The sequence below is a fragment of the Galeopterus variegatus genome, unplaced genomic scaffold (genome assembly GCF_000696425.1).
Source record: "Galeopterus variegatus unplaced genomic scaffold, G_variegatus-3.0.2 Scaffold1097, whole genome shotgun sequence".
NCBI classification, from domain to species: Eukaryota; Metazoa; Chordata; class Mammalia; order Dermoptera; family Cynocephalidae; genus Galeopterus; species Galeopterus variegatus.
Window position 1 is genome coordinate 5,745 of NW_007727208.1, and position 21,143 is coordinate 26,887.

Sequence of the window (21,143 nt, forward strand, 5' to 3'; positions counted from 1 at the left end):
TAATGTCTGAAATTTTTTTTTGCTGTATTTCTGTTATTGGAATATTTTGTCATTGTGCCAAATTGGAAATTTGAAATATAGTTTAACAATTTCAATTTGGTTGTATTTAAAAATTAGGTAGGTCTAAATTAGATTTACTGTGTGCATAATGCCATCTATCTATAAAAAATGGACTATATTTCAATATTCTATAGAATAATAGGTTTACTTTCTGTGTTCTATTTTGTTAGTGCTCCTATATCCCTCCTTGTAAGAGAGAAAATCAGAAGAACTTGGAAAATGTCATGAATTGGCAACAGTACTGGAAAGATGAAATTGGTTCCCAGCCATTTATTTGCTATTTTAATCAATATCAAAGGTAAGTCAATATTTACATGTGCATGTTGAAATTGTTTGTAGCCTCTGTAATTTATTACACTGATAAATCATAGATTGTATTCTCTTGGCAAAATGTACAACATAGCGATAGTTTCCACTTTTTCTAGCATGTAGTTAGGGAAACTCCTTGCTTTGCAGGTTGGGGCATAGAAAGAATCTGCAGGACAAATAAAAGAGAGAATTTGTATTATGGAGCTTACCCTCTGGATACAGTAACAAATGACACTGCCTTTAAGTAGGAACATACTAGTAGTGTTCCCCAAGAATTACACATTAATGCACGCAAACTAAACAATGTGCAGATCTGTCAGCATTTTGGACTGCATCAAATCTTCTTTCCTTTTTAAAAAAAAATTCTGATGAAATGTCAGTAAAATAAATTCACATCATTATGGCTTTACTTAATTTAGAGGGCACTCAAGTTATACCATATGAGTTGTATTAAGATGTTACCTTGGACTGGAGCTCTTCAGTACCCACCCAGATTAATCATAGTAATTTATTCATCAAATATTTATTGAATATTCAAAACTCCTTGCTGTAACATCTTTATTTGGATGTTTATTTGGATGTACAGTTACCTCAAACTTTCTCCTTCTCACATAATCTCTCCCTGAGTGAATGGCACTATCATGCTCATTTATCTAATCCAGAAACCTTCGAGTAATTCTTAATTCAATTTTCTCCCTTACACTCTTTAACCTACATTTACCATCATGTTGATTTTACCTTTATGTTGACTCTTCAGTGCCTTCCCGCTGCCACTTATTTCTGATCCAGCTTTCTCAGCTCTTTTAATGCAGCAGTCTTCTAACAAGTCCTTCCACCTCGACCCTGCCCCGACCCCAGCCATTCTCCATGGTGCTGCCAAGGCCATCTTTCTAACACATAGGTCTAATCAGGTTACTCCTTATAGTTTTCAGAATAAAGTCCAAACATCTCGACATGGTCTGTGTGTCAGGTGCCTATTGCTGCCTAACAAGCTACCCTAAATCTTGTGGCTTACTACAACAACTCTGTATTATCTTTATGACTCTGTGGATTGGCTGGGCTCACATGCAGTCACAGGATGGCTGAAATAGCTGCACAGTCCAAGATGGGCCCCTCCCTCACATGCCCAACTGCTGTGCTAGATGCCGCCTGGGTGCCTCTGCTCTCCCCTGCCCTCCTGGGCCCTCCTTTGCCCTCCTCCACTTGGCCTCTTATCCTTCAGTAGGCTAGATAGCCTTCCTTTCAACATGGCAGCCTCAGAGCAACATTTTAAGAGAGGCAGACCTTGGCTCTGGAATTAGAATAACATCACTTCTTGGCTGGCTGGTTAGCTCAGTTGGTTAGAGTGTGGTGGTTTTTTTTTTTTTTTTTGTGACCGGTAAGGGGATTGCAACCCTTGGCTTGGTGTCGCCCGCACAGCGCTCAGCCAGTGAATGCACCGGCCATCCCTATATAGGATCCGAACCCACGGCAGGAGCGCTGCTGTGCTCCCAAGCACCGCACTCTCCCGAGTGCGCCACGGGACCGGCCCTAGAGTGTGGTGTTATAACACCAAGATCAAGGGTTTGGATCCTCATACTGTCCAGCTGCCAAGAACAAAAACAATATATATATATGTGTGTGTGTGTGTGTGTGTGTGTATATATATATGTGTGTGTGTGTGTGTGTATATATATATGTGTGTGTGTGTGTGTGTGTATATATATATGTGTGTGTGTGTGTGTGTGTGTGTATATATATGTGTGTGTGTGTGTGTGTGTATATATATGTGTGTGTGTGTATATATATATGTGTGTGTGTGTGTGTGTGTGTATATGTGTGTGTGTGTGTGTGTATATATATATATATGTGTGTGTGTGTATATATACATGTATATATATATGTGTGTGTGTATATGTATATATATTTGATATATTATATGTATCACTTCTGACACATTCTATTGGTCAAAGCAAGTCATGAAGCCAGATATATTCATGGGGTGTTGCAGTAGACTTCACCTCTTCATAGGCATTGTAAAGGATTTGTGGCTTTATTTAATCTACCACAGCATACAAGGCTCCTCAAAATCTCACCCCAGACTACCACATCTTCAGCCTCATCTCCCTGCTCATACTCTTTGAAGTAGCTATTCTGAACTATGTGTAGTTCCCAAAAAATCTCATATTTTTATATCTATCCCTTTTTATTTGCTTCTCCTGTTTCTTGACTGCCTTGCTGAATACTCCTCAGATATGACCTTCTCTGGGCCGCTTTCCTTGATCCCCAAGTTTGGTTTAGTTGTGTATCAACTGGCATGCCATCTGCTGCAGGTAGTCAGAGAATTCTGACTCCAAGTAGTATAAACAATTAGAAAATTGATTATTTCATACATCAATAAGTACACAGGTGGACTGACATTAGGGATGTTTGATGCAATGACTTAGTAGGGTTGACAAGAACCTAGCTTCTTTCTGGATATCATTTCTGCCTGAAAAGTGGCTCCCTTCATGGTTACAATATGGTTGCTGCTATTCCAGATGTCACAGCCATACACAACAGTATCCAAAGGCAGAAACAGCCTATCTTTTCTGGTATATTTTTCTTGGAATGAGGAAACCTTTTCCCAACTTCCCACAGTCAGCCTCTTCTCATGTATCCTTGTTTAGAATGAGTTCCTTTGCTTACACCCAAACCAATTATGAGAAGAACTATCAGCATGTTGGGCAATGTCTCCTAAGTCACCCCTAAGGAGTGGTGCACACCTGAGGACATTTAGGAATGAAGAAGAAAGGGGATAGTATGTTGTGGAACGATCAGAAGTGCCAGCTACAAGATTTGCCTCCAATGTTTCGTAGTCTCCTGTGTACACCTCTACCCCAAACGTTTGTAACAGTCGCTTCACATAACTAGGTCAGAGGACCTCATAAAAAATGTACCACAGACCAATTAAATTAGAATCTCTGCTGGATGAACTCAGGCATTAGCATTTTAAAAAATTTATCCTAGGGATTCTAATATATAACCAAGATCTGGAGCCACTGCTCTATCCTCTCACTATACCCTTTACCGGAATTGTGTATGTGCCCATCTTCCTAACCAGACTGTACACTTCTTAAGGGTGTGGGCCAATCTTCTTTGTCTTTGTATCCGTAGAACCTAGTAAAATGCCTCATTCTCAGCTGATAAATATTTGGAAAATGAATTCAGTGTGTCAAATTAATAAGGAGCGTTCTTTGTTTCCAAGGAATTAAGATTTATTGGTGGAAACAGATGCATATGCAAATATAAATACGATTCTTAGGTAGAAATAAAAGGGGGAAGACCTTGAAAATGATGTGGCTGCAATAAAGAAACCAAGACTTGACAACGTAAAGTAGCTTATGATAGTGGTGAGTGTGTAAGCTGGAAAGGTAGCTGAGGGTTAGCTTTCTAAAGGGTAACTAATGCCATACTAAGGAGATGGTCTTTGTCACACAGGCATTGAAAATTCATGAAAAAGCTCTTTAGGACTGACATAACTAGATCTTTTGATTCAGAAGTTAACTGGTGTGAGTGTTGAATGCGTTGGGTGGGAAAGGTCAGTTAAAGGGAGGAAGAAGAGTGTTGAGTGAAAAAAATAAGTTTTGGGTGGCTACAATGTGCCAGCCATTGTGAATGACATTTTATTTAGGTCACCAAATTTCTTATAAGAATTAATATTATAATATATATGATAGTATAATAGTTCTATGTACTAACCCCATTTCACTGATGAAGAAACTGAGCCTTAAAGAAGTTAAATAACTTGCCCAATGCACACAGCTGTTCAGTGAAAACACTGGAATCCAGTTAGTTTGATTTCCAAAGCTCCTTCTATTAACCACCTGCTGGTCCTGATAAGGGACTTTGAAGGCCCAAACAGGAATAGTGATAGTGTAAGTAGGTAATAGGGATCATATCAGAAAGACATTTTAGATTTAGACTCAACAGAACTTAATGGCAATGTAAGTGATGAGGAAAAGGCAGGTGACAAATTTGACTGAGTATGAGAAAGGGATAGTCCAGCTCCGAGTATGTGAATTTGAGGGACTCATAAAATATTCAGCAGATGCTTTGAAAGAGTTTTAGTCCAGGGTCAACGGTCAGGAGCAGTGTTACAGAGATCTGGGAATCATTGGCACCTAAGCTGTAGTTGAAACAAAGAGAAAGAATGCATACTGGGAACACATAGAGCGAGAAGAGAAATGTTGGCAGAATCTTGGGATCAGCCGCATTTAAGTTATAGGCAGAAGGAGAAAGAGGAAGAGTGGCCAGAGGATGAGAGGAAAGTCACTGGTTTTCGCAGTTAGTAGTCTATAATGATCATTGTGAAACAGTTTAGGTACAGTATTAGGATATGGGGTTAGAAATCATTTTATATTAGGCTGAGGTGAGAATGTAAAGGCATTAATAAATACAGACTACTCATCCAAGAAGTTTTCCATGGATTACATCAGACTAAAAAGCTCTGTACAGCAAAGAAAACACTCAGTAGAGTGAAAAGGCAACCTAGAGAATGGGAGAAAATATTTATTTGCAAGTCATACTTCTTTTTTTTTTTTCCTTTTTGTCATTTTTACTGACCGGTAACAGGATCGCAACCCTCGGTGTCGCGCCTGTACCGGGGACCGGCAACGGGATTGCAACCCTTGGTGTTGCACCCGCACCACGCTCAGCCAGTGAGCGGGAATCAGTCTCCACATGGGATCCGAACCCTCGGCGGGAGCGCCGCCAGCCCTGCAAGTCATACTTCTGATAAGGGGTTAATCTCCAAAATATATAAGGAACTCCTAAAATAGTAAAAGATCCAATAATCTGACTGAAAAGTGAACTAAGGATTTGAATAGACATTTCTCCAAAGTAGACATGTAAATAGCTGACATGTGTATGAAACTTTTCAATATCACTAATAATCAGAGAAATGCAAATCAAATCCTCAATGTGATATCATCTCACACCTGTCAGGACGGCTATAATAATAATAATTAAAAGGGCAAAAAGATTTGTCAAGGATATGAAGAAACTGGAACCTTTGCACACTTTTGTGGGAATGCAGAATGGTGCAGCCAGTACACAATCCAGCAATCCCACTTCTGGGTATTTATCCATAAGACTTGTAGTTAGGGTCCCGAAGATGTATTAGCACTCTTATGTTCATTGTAGCAATAGTCACATTAACCAAGATGTAGAAACAACCTAAATGTTCATTGACAGATGAATGGATAAAGAAAATGTGGTATATACATACGGTGGAACACTAGTCAGCCTTAAAAAAAGAAGGAAATTCTGCAATATGCAACAACATAGATGGACCTTGAGGGTATTATGCTAAGTGAAATAAACCAGTCACAGAAAGGCAAGTACAGTATGATTCTAATTACAATGAGGTATCTAAAATAGCCAAATTCATAGACTCAAAGAATGGAATAATGGTTGCCAGGGACTGGGGGAAGGGGGAAATGGGGGGTTACTAATCAATGAGTGTAAAGTTTCAGTTAAGTAAGATGAATAAGCTCTAGAGATCTGCTGCACAACATTGTACCTACAGCAATGTATTTATTACACAGCAGCAATGTATTTATTGTACATTCAAAATTTTGTTAAGGGTATAGATCTCATATTAAGTGTTCTTAACACAATAAAATAAAATTAAAGTTTGCTGTGACTGGAAAAATGTTTGGGGAGAGGATGAGCAACTGAGAGAATCAGGAACGGGTACAGAGAAATGAGTCTGGAATGTATATAATAAATAAGGTAAAAATGGCACATGTCCTGAAGAAGGTGAGATAGGACAAAATCAAAAGGTTAAGAAGTAGGGAGATTTCTTCTGTGAGGTGGGAGCCCAGTAACAGGGGGTAGCACCCAGAAGTCAGCACAGTTTGATACTGAACCTGCCACTGCCTGAATCAGGTGCTTCCTTGAAGCTTTCTGCCCTGGACCAGGAAAAGGTTTCAGAATGTGGGTGAGCTTGAGCTTACAAGTGGAGGCAAACAGGACGCCCCATCCCACCTGCTGTCCTGACTAGCTCGTGATCATCTTAATAAACTTCTCCCTCAGCCCCCACTCGGCACTGCGTTCTGTAAAGACTGCCTCCTCCAGACTGGGTTGCCTCCTGTTAGAGTATGAATTCTGAATATGCTGAGTAGTCGATCAAAAGGGCTCTCTCTCCAGAACAGTGAGGACTACCTAAAAAGAGCTAATCCTATTTTATATATTAAAATGAAAACTCATTTTCTATATTCTCACAGCACTTCTGACACCAAATGTGTGAGGTTTTTCCACACCCAGCAGTTCCTCAATTCTCTGTGGACACCAGCTGGTGTCCTACAATTCAGTTCAATTCTGACACTACCTACCTGGAGTTAGCATCAGATCCCAGAAGTTAAAGAACTCAATCCCACAAGACTACCCCCATTTCAGATGCCAACTGCACATCCCGAGTGTTCACCTGTGCTCCTGACCAGTGTTAAGTCAGGGGTTCCCACAACCCCCCTCTTCGGGTTTGATAATTTGCTAGAATGGCTCACAGAACTCAGGGAAACACTTTACTCTTACCAGTTTGTTCTAAAGGATGCAACTTATGAGCAGCCAAATGAAAGATAAGCATTGGGCAAGGTGCCCTCTCCAGGTGCACCCCCCCAGCACCAACCCAGAAGTTCTCCAAGCCCCATTGTGTAGTGTTTTAATGGAGATTCCATTACATGGGCAAGATTGATTAAATCACTGATCATTGTTGATTAGATCAATCTCCAGGCTCTCGCCCTTTCCTGGAGGTCATGAGATGGTGCTGAAAATTCTTACCTTCTAATCACATGATTGGTTCTCCTGGCAAACAGCCCTGTTCATCCAAGCGTCACTTCATTAGCATAAACTCAAGTATGATTGAAAGAGTCTTACTAAGAATAACAAAAGATGCTTCTCTCACCCCTACTACTCAGGAGATTACAAGGGTTTTGGAAGCTCTGTGACAGGAACAAGGGGCAAAAACCAAATATGTATTTCTTATTGTGTCACATATACTAATTATGTTAACCTTAGTACACTAAATTTAATCCCATCATGTCTCCTTCAAAATGGATACACATTCCCTGTCCATCACCTCACCGTCCAACTCCCAAACTATCTAAGTGGGGGTGATCTATCAGAGCCCAGCAGTACTCAAGGCATGATTTTTAAGTGACTCTAGGAAAACAGGAGTTTGGAGTTTGGCTCTTTTACCATGACATATGCGAGAAGAAACAAGAGTGCTGTTTGGAGGTGTGAAAAATGGCAGCTCCCTGGTGCCATCTACTCTTAGTTCACTTTTTACTTCTGTTAAATATGACATAAAAGTAGTCTTACTGTATCGACTCCCAGATGCTCTTGATAAGATGAACTTTATATTTGAAATAACCTTTAGATTTCATTTAAACACAGGAAATTAGGAAGAATAGTTACCAAGAAGTTTCCATTTTCAGGAAAAGATGTTATTTTCAAAATTTAAGACAAAGATTACTGGAGTTTTAGCTTTTCACTTTTTAAGCTTATCGAGGCAAGCTTTGTTCAGGAGTAGAATCTGCAGTGGCCAGACCAGCCATCAGCAGCCATGCCTGCCACGGGAGGTCAGTCCCCATGTGGCCGTTCCTCTCCTACACCCAGGAAGGATGCTACAGAGGTGCTGCTGGGGCGAGTTCATGCCAAGGGCTGCATCCAATCACCGTCTTCCTATATGACGTTTCAGCTGTTTGCCACTCTCCACCCTTGGGGCTCCCCATCTCCTTCCAGGGTGTGTAATTTTCTGTTTTATACTCTTTATATGGATAAGGCCACGCTTAGGCTCCCTATACCGTTTTTTCTTTTTCTTAGACTTTCTCTGGCTTATCCTTTCTCAGCAAAACCCAATTTATGCCCCTTAACACGTATGCTTTGAAATCCCCATTCCATTGAGAGAAAACTTCTCTTTAGTCTGATTCTTTTCATACAATTCTTCTTTGTCTTTGCCTTAACTGACTTCTCCTTGAAGAAGGCACATTCTTGAAAAATGGTTTTTCATCCTTCAATTCCCTTTGGATCTAAGGGTCAGGAGGAGGGACCACTCTTTATTTTTTGAACTGCTTCTCTTATGGAGAGCATACTGCTTATCAATACAGTTTTGCTTTTTAATACTTTGTTTTCGTTATTTATATTTTATTCTATTTTTTGGTGGCAGGCTGGTACAGGAATCCGAACCTATGACCTTGATGTTACCAGCACCACGCTGTCCTGAGTGAGCTAAATGGCTTGCCCCCAGTTCTTTGTTTTATACATCTGAGCATTCACAGAGCACACAGAGCAGGCTTACACACACATGTCAAATGAACAAACCTGGCCACAGCCCCTGTGTAGTCTCTTGACTTCACCCTCCTTTGCCACTGCCTTGGTTCAGGCCCTCATCTAGATTGTTGCAGTGATTCTCAATTGGCCTTTCAGCCTTGCTGTTTCTCTTGTTTATCACCCACACTATACTAGGTTTTGTTTCGCTTTATTTAGGCCTCTATTTGATTTTGTCACAATCCTTGATTAAATTATTCTGCCTTCTTATTGTCAATAGGATAAAGGCCATGTTCTTCCAATTCCAGATTCAACTTCTGCTGTCGAATTATGTGCCTATCATGGGAAACAAACAACAGAACAGCAGAAAAGAACACCAAGAGCAAAGAGTAGACATGGTCTCTGCCTTCATGGAGCTCATTGTCTATAGTCACACACCATTAGATGTATAATTACAAAGGAGGGTAATGCTGAGAGGGAAACCTGAGCGTGCTGCTAGGAGATATTATAACATGGTGGGGAATTTCAAAGACCTGTCTGAGCAAATCATAATTAGATCAAGACCAGAGGATATTCAAGACTTAGCTAGTAGGAAGTGAGAAGAAGCATATTTTAGAATGTGGTGCCACCATGTACAAAGGTTCTGAGGCAAAAGAGAGCTTGGGGAGTTTTATGAACTGAAGTTGAACGTGACAGGAGAACTGGTGGGAGAGGTGCTGACACAGGGGGGACTGGGCAGGGTTTAGATTTCTCATGACTGCAGTGAGCAGCCAATGACTGGTTTTAAGTAGGGGAGGGGTGACATGATCTGATTTAAATGTTTTGTTTTTTTTTTTTTCTTTTTGTCTTTTTTTTTCGTGTCCGGCAACGGACCGCAACCCTCAGTGTCGCGCCCGTACCGGACTGGGACCGGCAATGGGATCGCAACCCTCGGTGCTGCGCCCACCCCTCGCTCAGCCAGTGAGCAGGAACCGGTCTGTATGTGGGATCCGAACCCTCGGCGGGAGCGCCGCCACACTTCCCAAGCGGCACACTGTAGCAGTGCGCCACCGGGCCGGCCCCTGATTTAAATGTTTTGACTTACTACAACTGCTCTGGTCACCTTAGGTTACTCAGTGGTAACCTAAGTTACACAGTAGTTCTAGGATGAACCCTGGAACCAGACACTTTCTAGTGGTGTGGTCTTTGGTAGGTTACTTTAACCTATCATGCCTCAGTTCCCTTTGTAGAAAGGGGACATAATATCAATGAGATAGCATGTGCCTAATCCATAGGAATTCCTATAAAAGTGTTTGTTATTATTGTTTTTATTACTATTATTAAGATTCACTTCAAATGTAACCGTCTCACACCTTTTCTGGTATAATTTAATTACTTCCTCTTCCGTGCTCCCACACTACCATAGTTGCTTCTATCACACTGTTGTACAGTGAGTTCAATTCGTACTTTTATCCTCTTACAGATTATGAATTCCTTAAGTGAAGCAATCATGTGACATCATGCATCTGGGTTTATGTTTCTCCTTTACCACTGATTAATTGCACAACTTTGGGTAAATTGTGCAACTTCTCTGTCTTGGTTTCCTCACCTACAAAACGAGGGTAACATTACCCACCTTCAGGGTTTTTGTTTTTGTTTTTTTTGTAAGGATTACATCTTCAAAACAGTGAGTACTTAGTAAACGTGTTTCTCTTTCCTTGCACTGTACATTTCTAACAACTAAGAAACAACTAATCACTTTGTTATTCACAGATGGAGGCTTAGGTGTTAAATAAATAATAGGGATTCTATTAAGAAGTGCAGCAATAGAACACTCACACAAAAACTAAGAGAGATTCATTGTTAAATATAATAAGTATGTTGCATTTCTGATACCGAACAGATATATCCTAATTTTTAAGTTCATTCAGTGTGTTTATCCTGTAGTATATGTTTTTGTCAGTTTTACTCTTAGCATTTTAAAGAAAACCAAACATAATATCCTGAGCTCAAATTAGGTAGAGTGCTCTGCGGAACAGAGTTTGAAAGCCATTAAAAGAGAAGATTAAAAGCAACTGATTAAAAAGGACTGCTCATTTACTTAGGGCTTAGTTTTCTTATCTGGAAAATTTGATAGACTGATAGATTAAATGATCTCTAAGATTCCTTTAAGCTCTCAAGTTCTATGGCTTTATGATTCTCTGATTCTGAAAGGTTTGTACGATGATAGCTTAAGATATTAGATAAAATCCCAATGGTGGAAGAGAGAGAAAATTATCAAAGAGCTAAATGGTTAACAGTCTGGAGCCATTTAATGGAGGAGCAGACAGTCCTCCTACCTCAACAATAATTGAGTTTCATAACGATCACACTGAGTCATCAGAAAAGGTTAAATTTGGTTCAACATACTCTCCTTAAAAGGCAAGGAAATATGTAATGCATTTTTAGAATGATTTTACCAATAATATCTTTAATATTTCTATTAATTTTTATTCAACTTAAAAAGTTAAGCTTCAATTATGTGGCAAATTCACTTATGTGAATACCTGATTCCTTTCCATGAAACAAGCAGTACCATTTGAGGGTACTACAAAGATCTTCATGCCACCAAAAAGCTTATCACTCTGGTATCATGTTTTTACCCTTTTCAGTGTCCTAGATTCCACTAATAAAAATGCCACCATTTCAGTCATTTACTCTTTCATTTATTCAATAAGGATTTATTAATCAGCTGATAACCTGCTATGTACCAGGCATCAGTGGTCAATGATAGTTCCGGCTTTGCCTCTGTCCTTGAGGAACGCACTGGCTAGTATGGGAGACAAACATGTAAATAAGTAATTGGAATGCAGTTTAGTAAGTGCCATAATGTTATATATATATAAAGGGTACTTCAAAAAGTTCATGGAAAGATTTTCATTATCTTTTAATTCTATTTTCCATGAACTTTTTGAAGTACCCTTGTGTGTACATGCATCTCATGCACACACAGACATACACACACACACAGCATAGTGCCTTGAATGGAGATAAGAAGTGGAGAGAGAAGCCTTCACAGAGGAAAAGTTGAACTTTAAAGAACGAATAGTAATTTCCCAGATAAAGAGGGAAAGGGATTTCAGGGAAAATAGAAGCATGTCCAAAGGCAGTAAGATTTGAAATATAATGTGCAACTGGAACACCTGTAAGGAGCTTCATATGCTTGGAGAAAAAGTGATAGATGTACCAGAAGAGGTTGAATGAGATAATACTCTGCCTTTATGGCATGCTAAGGGGTTTAGAATTTACTCTATGTGCCATGGAGGAGTGACAGTCACATTTATGTTTTAGAAAGACCAGTCTAGTGATGGCTTGGAAGGTAAACTGTATATAAGCCAAAGTTGCAGGAATGACAAAACAATTTGGAGATAACTGCACCAGCATGGACAAGGGATGAAAAGAGCTTGGGCAAAGATTCATGTGATGCATCTCTAAATCTGGGGTTCAGGTTAGGAAGATGAAATTGGAAGATTTTTGGCTTTCTGTCCTGGGTGACTGCATTGGAGGCAGCATCAGCTGGGGGGTTCTTTACTCTCCACTGCCTCCTGCTTCCACTACCTTTGTCCAGGCAGAACAGTGGATTGATGCCAGGAGAGCAAAAGCCATCCTGCAACTTTGAGGTGATAAGCAGGAGGATGGATGTCCACACATTAATAAGAGTAGAGCAGAAAGAAGGAACCAGCTGCCTGCTCTGTCATGGAGCAGCTGCCCCTGCCCTGGCCTGCCCACCTCTGGATTTCTTATTATGTGAGATAGCACTTACATGTTTAGATATATGCATCTGAATACATTTATAATCAGTATGGCGAAAAGCAATTGGTCAATCGTAGTTTATTTTCCCAATGTCTTTGCATTCTAAAAACAGATTTAGCTCTGGAAACAGATGAAGCTCTAAAAACCGACATCTTTTAATATATTTATATGTTGAATTTAATTGTGCCACTGGCATCTAAGTTTTCCTTTTTTTTTTTTTTAATAGGACAAATTACTAAAGGAAAAACTTTATTTTACTAGCAGGCTTCTTAGGATACAAATGGGGGCGGGGGAAATGGGCATATAAAGATGGAACCATAGGGGCTTTCCAGTTAGTTCAGTTGGTTAGAGTGCAGTGTTATAACACCAAGGTCAAGGGTTCAGATCCCTGTACCGGCCAGCCACCAGGGAAGATGGGAGTAATAACAATAATAAATTCCATAGGAAAATGTTGTTGACCTTTGAATGAATTACTTAAACTATGTTTGATATTTGGTAAAAATTTAAATTTTTTCTATTTACTCTGAAAAATATTTCTTACGATCTATCCTTAGAGACTGGTTTCATAGTTATTTTTTAAAGGAACATGTTGGCTTTCTCTTTAGACATTAAGTTCAATGATATATCCTGAATCTTCAAAACAAGACAGTGAATCTGGAATCTCGTCCAAATTGAGTCTTTTTCATATACATTTGTGTCTGGGTCCATATTAAGAGAGATTACATCAGAACTAAAGTCTGTCTTTGGTCTCCAAATCTGTACTTTTTAAAAAGCAGTGATTGCTGCAGCTTCTCAAGTATACTGAAGAATATGTATAGAGTTCATTCCAGTGTGTTTTCACAATCTGACATCTAAATGGCCATAAATGACTTAAAATGTAAATTCGAGGGTCTGTTTACGATGGTTAATCAAAGTGTTTTTGTGCTTGCAAATTCATCTTCTAACAGCTTTTATCATTGTGGCAATAAGAATTTGATGTTATTTAATCACTTTTTATTTAAGATATTTTATGCAGCCTTCAAATAAAGCCCTGAGGGAATTTGGGAGGAAAAATACAAGAGCCATAGGACAAGTAGGTCATAGAGTGCAGCGTCATCAGATGGCGGAATGCAGGGCAGGGCTGTGCGTCAGGAGACTTCAGTTCTATCCATAGCTCTCTTTGTGACTCAGGGAATGACCTTGGGCTACTTATTGAAGAGATCTTGCCTCAGTTTCGTCTTAGATAAAATGGGGCCAGAAGCAACACATGTAGAGTATATTGTGGAGTTCATAGACTCATAGGCTGTCAAATCTAGGAGACACTTTTCAGTCATTTACTCCCACCCAAAATGAATCCCCACCACATTATTTCTTGAAAAGTGTTTTCCATTCTCTGCTTGAACTGCTCTGGTGACAATGGACATCATCTTCTCCTCAAGATGCCCATTTCATTTTCAAACATTTTTAGTTGTCAAAAAAAAATTCACTTTGGGAAATATCTTGAACAGGCAAATTCACAGAGACAGAAAAATAGAGCAGAGGTTATCAGGGACTGGGGGGAGAGGGAAATGGGTAGCTACTGCTCCGTGGTTACAGAGTTTCTGTTTGGTGTGATGAAAACATTCTGGAAATAGTGGTGATGGTAGCACAACATTGTGAATCTAATCAATGCTACTTAATTGTATACTTAAAATGGCAAATTTTATGCTATGTATAGTTTACTACAGTTTTAAAAATATCCTCTTGGTTAGCACCATAGTCTCAATGTGAAGGTAGACCACGTTGTCTGAGTTTTACTGAAGAGGCAACAGTGGCTTTACGTTCACATGACCAGGGAGGAGTAGGGTAAGGATCTGAACCCAAGTCTTTGACCTTAAGACCTTGGATGTCACCAGGTTTACACTGCCATCACTGTGGGAATAGACTCATTTTCATTGTTGTGATGCTCTTCTTATTATTTTCTGAGCTGGCTTGTGCAGGAGAAGGCAGAACATTTCTACTACCGTTGTTCAATCTAGAGACAAAAAGTCAGTTAATGAGGCCTGACATGGCATTAGCTTTTTTGGCAGCTTCAACACACTATTGATTCATTACTGAACTTATAATTGATTAAACTTACTCCCCCGTCTGTTTTATACATGCCACTCTTAACGCAGGTTCCCCCATCCCTAAATTTGTGAGATTTGTGTTCTGGATTTAAATGCAAGAATTTTAAATGTATCCTTATATAAATACATATTGTTGCTTTTGATTGATTGTTCCAGTCACTTATAATTATTTTGAATCTTGATTCTGGTACCCATCATATTTGCTATTTCTTCCGTCGTAGTGCTATCTTAATTGTAAGTCAAAATGGCTGTAATTCCCTTATCCAACTTATTGATAAAAATGCTGACAAGGACTAGCTCCTAGACAGAAACCTGACTGTTTTGCTGGTAATCTTCCTCTGGCCTTCCCCAATAATAGCTAACAACTGTATATTGTGCTGCCTCTGTACTAGAAACTATTTAAGTGCTTTATATGTGTTAACTCATTGAATCTGTACAACACCCCTGCAAGACATTAGTATTATAATCCTCATTTTATACATGAGGGAATTGAAGCACAGAGAGACTAAGCAACTTGCCCAAATCACATAGCTGGCAAGTGACAGAGCCAAGATTTAAACCTCTTTATTCACATTCCAGAGTCCATGCTTTTAACCACTTTTCTGTAGTGCTGCTTAAAATCAGCCGATATTCTAGTCCATGTTGGAATAGGATAACATAAAGGATTATATTAAATCTAATCAATGAGATTGCTACTATAACATTTTTTGAGTGTACTGTTGGTGGCAAAATAGTCTAGTCATGCATTTAGAAATGCAAGAAAAAGCATTTGTGGCTTTGTATGTGCTGTATCTTCTACCAAGAAATTCTTTGCCCATTTGTTTCACCAAAATCTAAACTCCTTTGTTCTATCATGTCTGCTCAAAAGATATTTCCGTTTTGTTTTTGCAGGAAAGCTTAACTACTCCTCCTCTTTTATTCCTGCTGCACTTTGTACAAAGTTCATTACATTTTGAAATGGATTTCAACAAAAGCCAACAATAAACATTTACAGATCACCTGAGTACATGCCAGGCATTAAACTGGGTAATGGGAATATGGCAAACTCGAGAAAATGGTGTTTCCGCTCTCCAGTTCTCAACTGACTTGTGAGAGCCAACACACCAGTACGCCTGGTGCTTGCCACATCACAGGTGTCCTGCAGATGTTGCTGAGTGGCTGAATGGAAGAGAACTGTGTACCAAGAAAATCTTTTAAAATGCCCAAGTATGCATCTATAAACTGCTTTTGTGCTTTAGATTAAGAGAAGACTAACTTTGACCATCACAGCTGTTTACTTAGTGAAATTGTAGGATCCACAGCCATTACCTATGTGTTTTAGTCAACTTAGGCCAAATCGTGCTGTGGTAACAACCAGAAAATCTCAGAAGCTTGTAACAACCGAAAGTTTATTTTCTGTACACGTCTGTCTTGGGTCTTATGCAGCTTTGCTCTATGTTATATCTGGAACATTAATGCTAGTCTCACGGCAAAAGACCCCCACAAATTTCCCTAGCGGTGTCCATGCCTATAATTTTTAGGTATTTTTTCAGACTCTTTACCGTGTTTATTTACCAATCTCATGATCATTTACATGTATTTTCTTGAATTTTGAATATCACATGCTAGCAGGATTAAGTTAAGCATCTGGCACATCCAAGAGAAACGTTAAGATTGACTAATGGGGTCCTTTTAATTACTCAAGTTTTTAAATTCTATTACTGAACCATGAGTCACCACTTTAATTGTTATGGAGATTTCTGTACAGTACTTTTGTTCTCCAGACATATATTTATAAGCAATTTATCATTTAGAAAAAGAACCTCAAAATTAACTTGGCTAACTTTACTGTGCAGTAGTATTTCAATATCTGTTTAATGCATTTTAACCATCAAGTTTTTAAATTCTATTACTGAACCATGAGTCACCACTTTAATTGTTATGGAGATTTCTCTACAGTACTTTTGTTCTCCAGACATATATTTATAAGCAATTTATCATTTAGAAAAAGAACCTCAAAATTAACTTGGCTAATTTTACTGTGCAGTAGTATTTCAATATCTGTTTAATGCATTTTAACCGAGATATATAATTGCTTAACAGACTAAAACAAAACTGAATGTAAAGCTATTATTCATGTACGCTTTACTATATAATTTAGGAGTTAGGATGAATGATTCATTGCTAGCTTTGATAGAAACACTAGCCTATTTCTATCTTCCTACATGCAGTAGCAAAGCACGTATTCTCTGCTAATTATTTAATTAAAAAAATAACTGATGCATAGTACATTTTAATGAAAGGGGCTCTTAATAATTGGGAACCTTCTAGAATGACAATGTTATAAAAGAAGATGGCCTTTCCTTCAAGCTTTCATAATAAACAAAAAGACATGAGATTGACCTTTTTTCCACCCTGGATATGTTTTTCAGATCCTTTCTCCAGGGCTGCCAAAATAACGGTGCAATACTGATGTGAGAGGTATATGAAAGAAAATAAATTGTGATGACTGGCTGATTTTTCTTCTTTGAGGATCTAATTACAGGGAATTGGACTTAACCTAATGAAACATTAACAGTGATTTCCTGAGAGTAAATTATAGAATGAATTACTGTGGAATGAGTTGTAGAGTCTTTTTCAGAGGTTTTAAAAAAATAGAATGTCTATTCACCTGCTTGGGCTCATTTGGTTTTGACTTACTTAGGTGCTGGCAGCTTTTCCTTAGCATGCTAGCTCTGAATTGGGACGTGCATAGGAGTAGCAACACTGAAAGGCTCCTTAAAGAGGGCAAAGCACCTAAGGGATGGGGTAGGGAGTTAAAGGAACAGGAGCTACTAGTGACAGTTGTTATACTCACAATGCAGTTGGCTGAGCTAGAGATAGATTTAAAAAACTAAGCAGAAAGAAAAGCAGTAATGACTAAAAGAATAGTAAATATTATCACTTGCTCTTGGAAATTATCTGAAAATAGTTGGCACAAATCTGTAAAAACACAAGCAAATACACATGACTCTTGTATTATGCAAATACATCTATGGTATTTGCAATTACAAACAAATATTGTGGCCTTTGGAAAAAAAATTCCCATGAAGTCTAAAATCCTGCTCCCCTCCTGCCCCCCAAATTTGCTTAACTGAAGCTCTGTGGCACTCCCTTCTTTGCAGGTTTCTCTTATTCCACTAACATTTACTGAGTTCTCACTTCGAATTTGGCAGGGTGTGATGATCTTCTAGGTATGGAAACCGCTGGAAAAAAATCCAGGTTCTGCAGAATTGAGCAGACCTGCTGAGACTACTGTTCTTTGTTGGGCATCAGCATTTGAGCTGTGGGTGAGCCCACATTGCTCTGTCCCCATTTCAATTTTACTGTTAGAAGCTCTTGCCATCTTGATTTTATATCAAAAATCATGGAGAAATGTACTTGACCTCTGTTCAAATGCCATGTTTCAACTGCGCACAATATACCAAGTATTGTTCAGACGGCAAGAAGATACATTGACATTTGGGGGGATTCCTTACCCCACCTCATTTCCTTGAGAACCGAATTCTGAAGCTCTTGCCAGCCTTACAAACTCCCAGTGGAATCCTTGCTCACATGCATATTTTGGGTGCATCATTATGTTTGTCATTTTCTCCTTGGAAACGGTTTCTCACACCCACATTGCAAGTGTGTAATCTGTGATTATATCTCTGCTCGTTTTCTGTGTCCTCTTTGCCTGGGCGAGGACTGACAACATGATTCAGCTTAGGGAAATGATACAAAGTGTGGTTGTTAAAATCTTTCAAAAGCATCATCTTATATGTGTGCAGCTGCTGTGCTTGGTGTAACCTATGACTTCTTTCACCTGAAATAATGAAGTGAACACTAGCATCTTGGAATCATGGTGTTGGACAGTCCTAGAAGACACCTGCCTTTAGGCCCTTGGATAGATATCTGATTTAATTCCACAGAGGAGCCTCTACCCTGTTTTTAAAGATTTTGAGAGAAAAGCACATACTAACTTTGCTCAGAAATGGAGACTTTCAGTGTTTGCAGCTTTTTCTATAACGAGAGCTTCTTTTTACACTTTAGTGCTTGGCTTCACAAAGTAAATAAGGGGTCTCATTGTTTTGTCTTAATCAGTGAGGGAAATATGGGATGTCCTAGTATAATTAGTACTGTTGTTTTTAGTCCTTTCCTGTCCCTGGCTTGTTTTGGGAGTCCCTTTTGTAGCCCAGAATTCTTAGACATGCTAGATCATAACAAGGACCTTTCAGTATTTAAGAATTAATTCCTCTAAATAAGGATTGAAAAATAGAAGGGTATTTCAAGCATTAACATCATAAATCAATATTTTCTTTTTCTGAGAATATTTCTCTGGAAATAGGCCTTGCTGAGGTGGAAAATGGGTTCTCAGAGACTTTCTTTGGGAACATAATGGCTCATACTTAAGCTTCCCTGTTTCTGGCTATTTGATTTAATAATATAATATTGCTCTTCAAATATGAAAAAAATCATTGTATGGAAGAATGTGGTTGTTAAAGAATAGAATGGTTTGGATGGAGAAATTATAAAACTGTGTTTTTATAAAATAGAAGTGAAAGGATCAGAAATCAACAGTATTAAAACAACATGAAGAACTAATCAAATTGTATATACCTGTTACCTCTGAAAATCCCTATGTGGAAATTCTACCTCAATGTTAAAATTGAGAATTTTAAAAAAGATTTGAAGGATAGTTAATGGATAAAAAGTTCAGGAAGGTCAAATGTATGATGTGGCATAGGATTGTGGTTAAAATTAATATGGCATTTAGAATTGGTAGTGTAGTGTTGTATCATGAAAAATCAGAATAATGAATCCAGAATCTGTGGATACATTTGATAGAGATTAAAGTTGAAAAGAAAATAGCAAAGATGCATTACAAAGACAGAAAGGAAATCCTATAGAAAATAAGGAGGTACTTCTTCAGGGAGAATTAGAATGGAGAATTGCATTAAAATTTCAAAGTTGCATTAATGATGTGGTTAGGAACAGTGAGCACTGGTGGAAGTAGTGGAGCTCTAGCTAAGCACAATGTAGGAAAGTGGTGTGGATGAAGGAAAGAGAAGTGTTTCATAACGTGTGTTAATCTTCAGGCAAGTGGGTGTTGTATGTAAATGCTGTGTCATAAAAGGCAAACCTCTAAAAAGAATGAAAAAAGTAGATATTTTTTATAATTCAGATTGGAATAATAGAAGAGAGTTTATTCCCTAGATTTTTTAGATGCTTCTGTTGATGATTTAATTCTGAATAATTACTTGGGGAGAGGGATAGAAAACTTGTTAGTGAGAAACTGATTGTGACATAGGAAACCAGTTTATGGTAGTGTGGGTGTCTGATTAATAGCCCCCAAACATGTTCACATCCTAATACCCATGAATTTATTATCTTATATTGTTACCTTACATTACCTTATATGGTAGAGGGACTTGGTGGAAGTGATTAAATAAAGGATTTTGAAATGGAGAGAATTTACTCGATTATCTGGGTGGGCCCTAAATATAATCACAGGGTCCTTATAAGAGGAAGACAAGATCAGAGAGAGTAGCAGGGGACATGATGATGGAAGCAAGAGGTTGCAGTGGTGCCAGGAAGGGGCCATGAGCCGAGGAATGCAGGCAGCCTCTGAAAGCTGGAAAAGGCAAGGCAACAGATTCTGTCCTAGAGCCTCCAGAAGGAACACAGCATTGCTAACACTCATTTTAGTCCTGTGAAACAGATTTCAGACTTCTGACCTCCAGAACTGTAGAAGAATAAATTTGTGTTGTTTTAAGCCACTAAATCTGTTACAGTGGCAATAGAGAACAGATACAGCTAGTAATTTGCACATAATTCTAACTGTAATTGACTTTTACAATTAAAGTCTGTGAATTTTTCTTCAACTCTGATCTTTGAAAATATCAGAGAAATTTTGAAAGATTCTGATTCTGCATTATGTTCTGCATGTTGTCAAATTCATTTTTCCAGGATGGGAAACTTGGATATGGACTAGATCTGAGGTCATCTGTGCCGTGTAGTTTTGTGGAAAAACACTTTTCACATAATTACCCTCATTTGATCTTCTGAATAAGGGTTTTATTTCCCATTTTACAAATGAGGAAACTCCAAGGTTATTTTTTTAAATGCAGGGTTCTCCTAGAGTATTCGTGATTTGTTGTATGCAGTTAAGGTTCTGATCCATCTGATTTTGTGTGTGTGTGTGTGTGTGTGTGTGTGTGTGTGTGTGTGTGTAAAGAATACGACGAGGAGCTAATGTTTTTTTCTCCAAATGACCAGTATTGTCCCAATATAGTTTATTGAATAATCCATCTTTCCCACACTGATTTAAAATTGTATTGGATTTTTACTTTAAATTGGAACTACAGAGTTTGTACATGAGGTGAGAACTATTATGAGAATAATCTATGTCTCAAATGGAAGAATGTGATGTCTTTTCTTCAGTTTATTTCTGCTTAAACCTTAAGCTTAAATATTTGGCCAGAAAACACAGCCGTCTGTGAAATAACTTACTTGGTAACTCAGAAAAACCACAGACCAAATTACCCTGAAGAACAGTAATACTTTTCTTTAAAAAAGCTCACAGGAATTCCTTTTTTTTTTTTTTTTTTTTTTTTTTTTTTTTTTTTT

At 38.5% G+C, this 21,143-nt stretch overlaps 1 protein-coding gene across 1 annotated transcript in view; it reads left to right on the forward strand.

Moving 5' to 3' along the window:
• Nucleotides 1-230: 230 nt before the first annotated feature.
• The window catches only part of LOC103592153 (calcium-activated potassium channel subunit beta-4-like), a gene marked incomplete at its 5' end in the record, with an annotated part of 32,203 nt that continues 11,290 nt past the window's right edge, over nucleotides 231-21,143 (forward strand). The window contains one exon of the mRNA XM_008574759.1: nucleotides 231-358. Coding sequence (XP_008572981.1) covers nucleotides 231-358 — 128 coding nt within the window. The remainder of the gene's footprint in view (nucleotides 359-21,143) is intronic.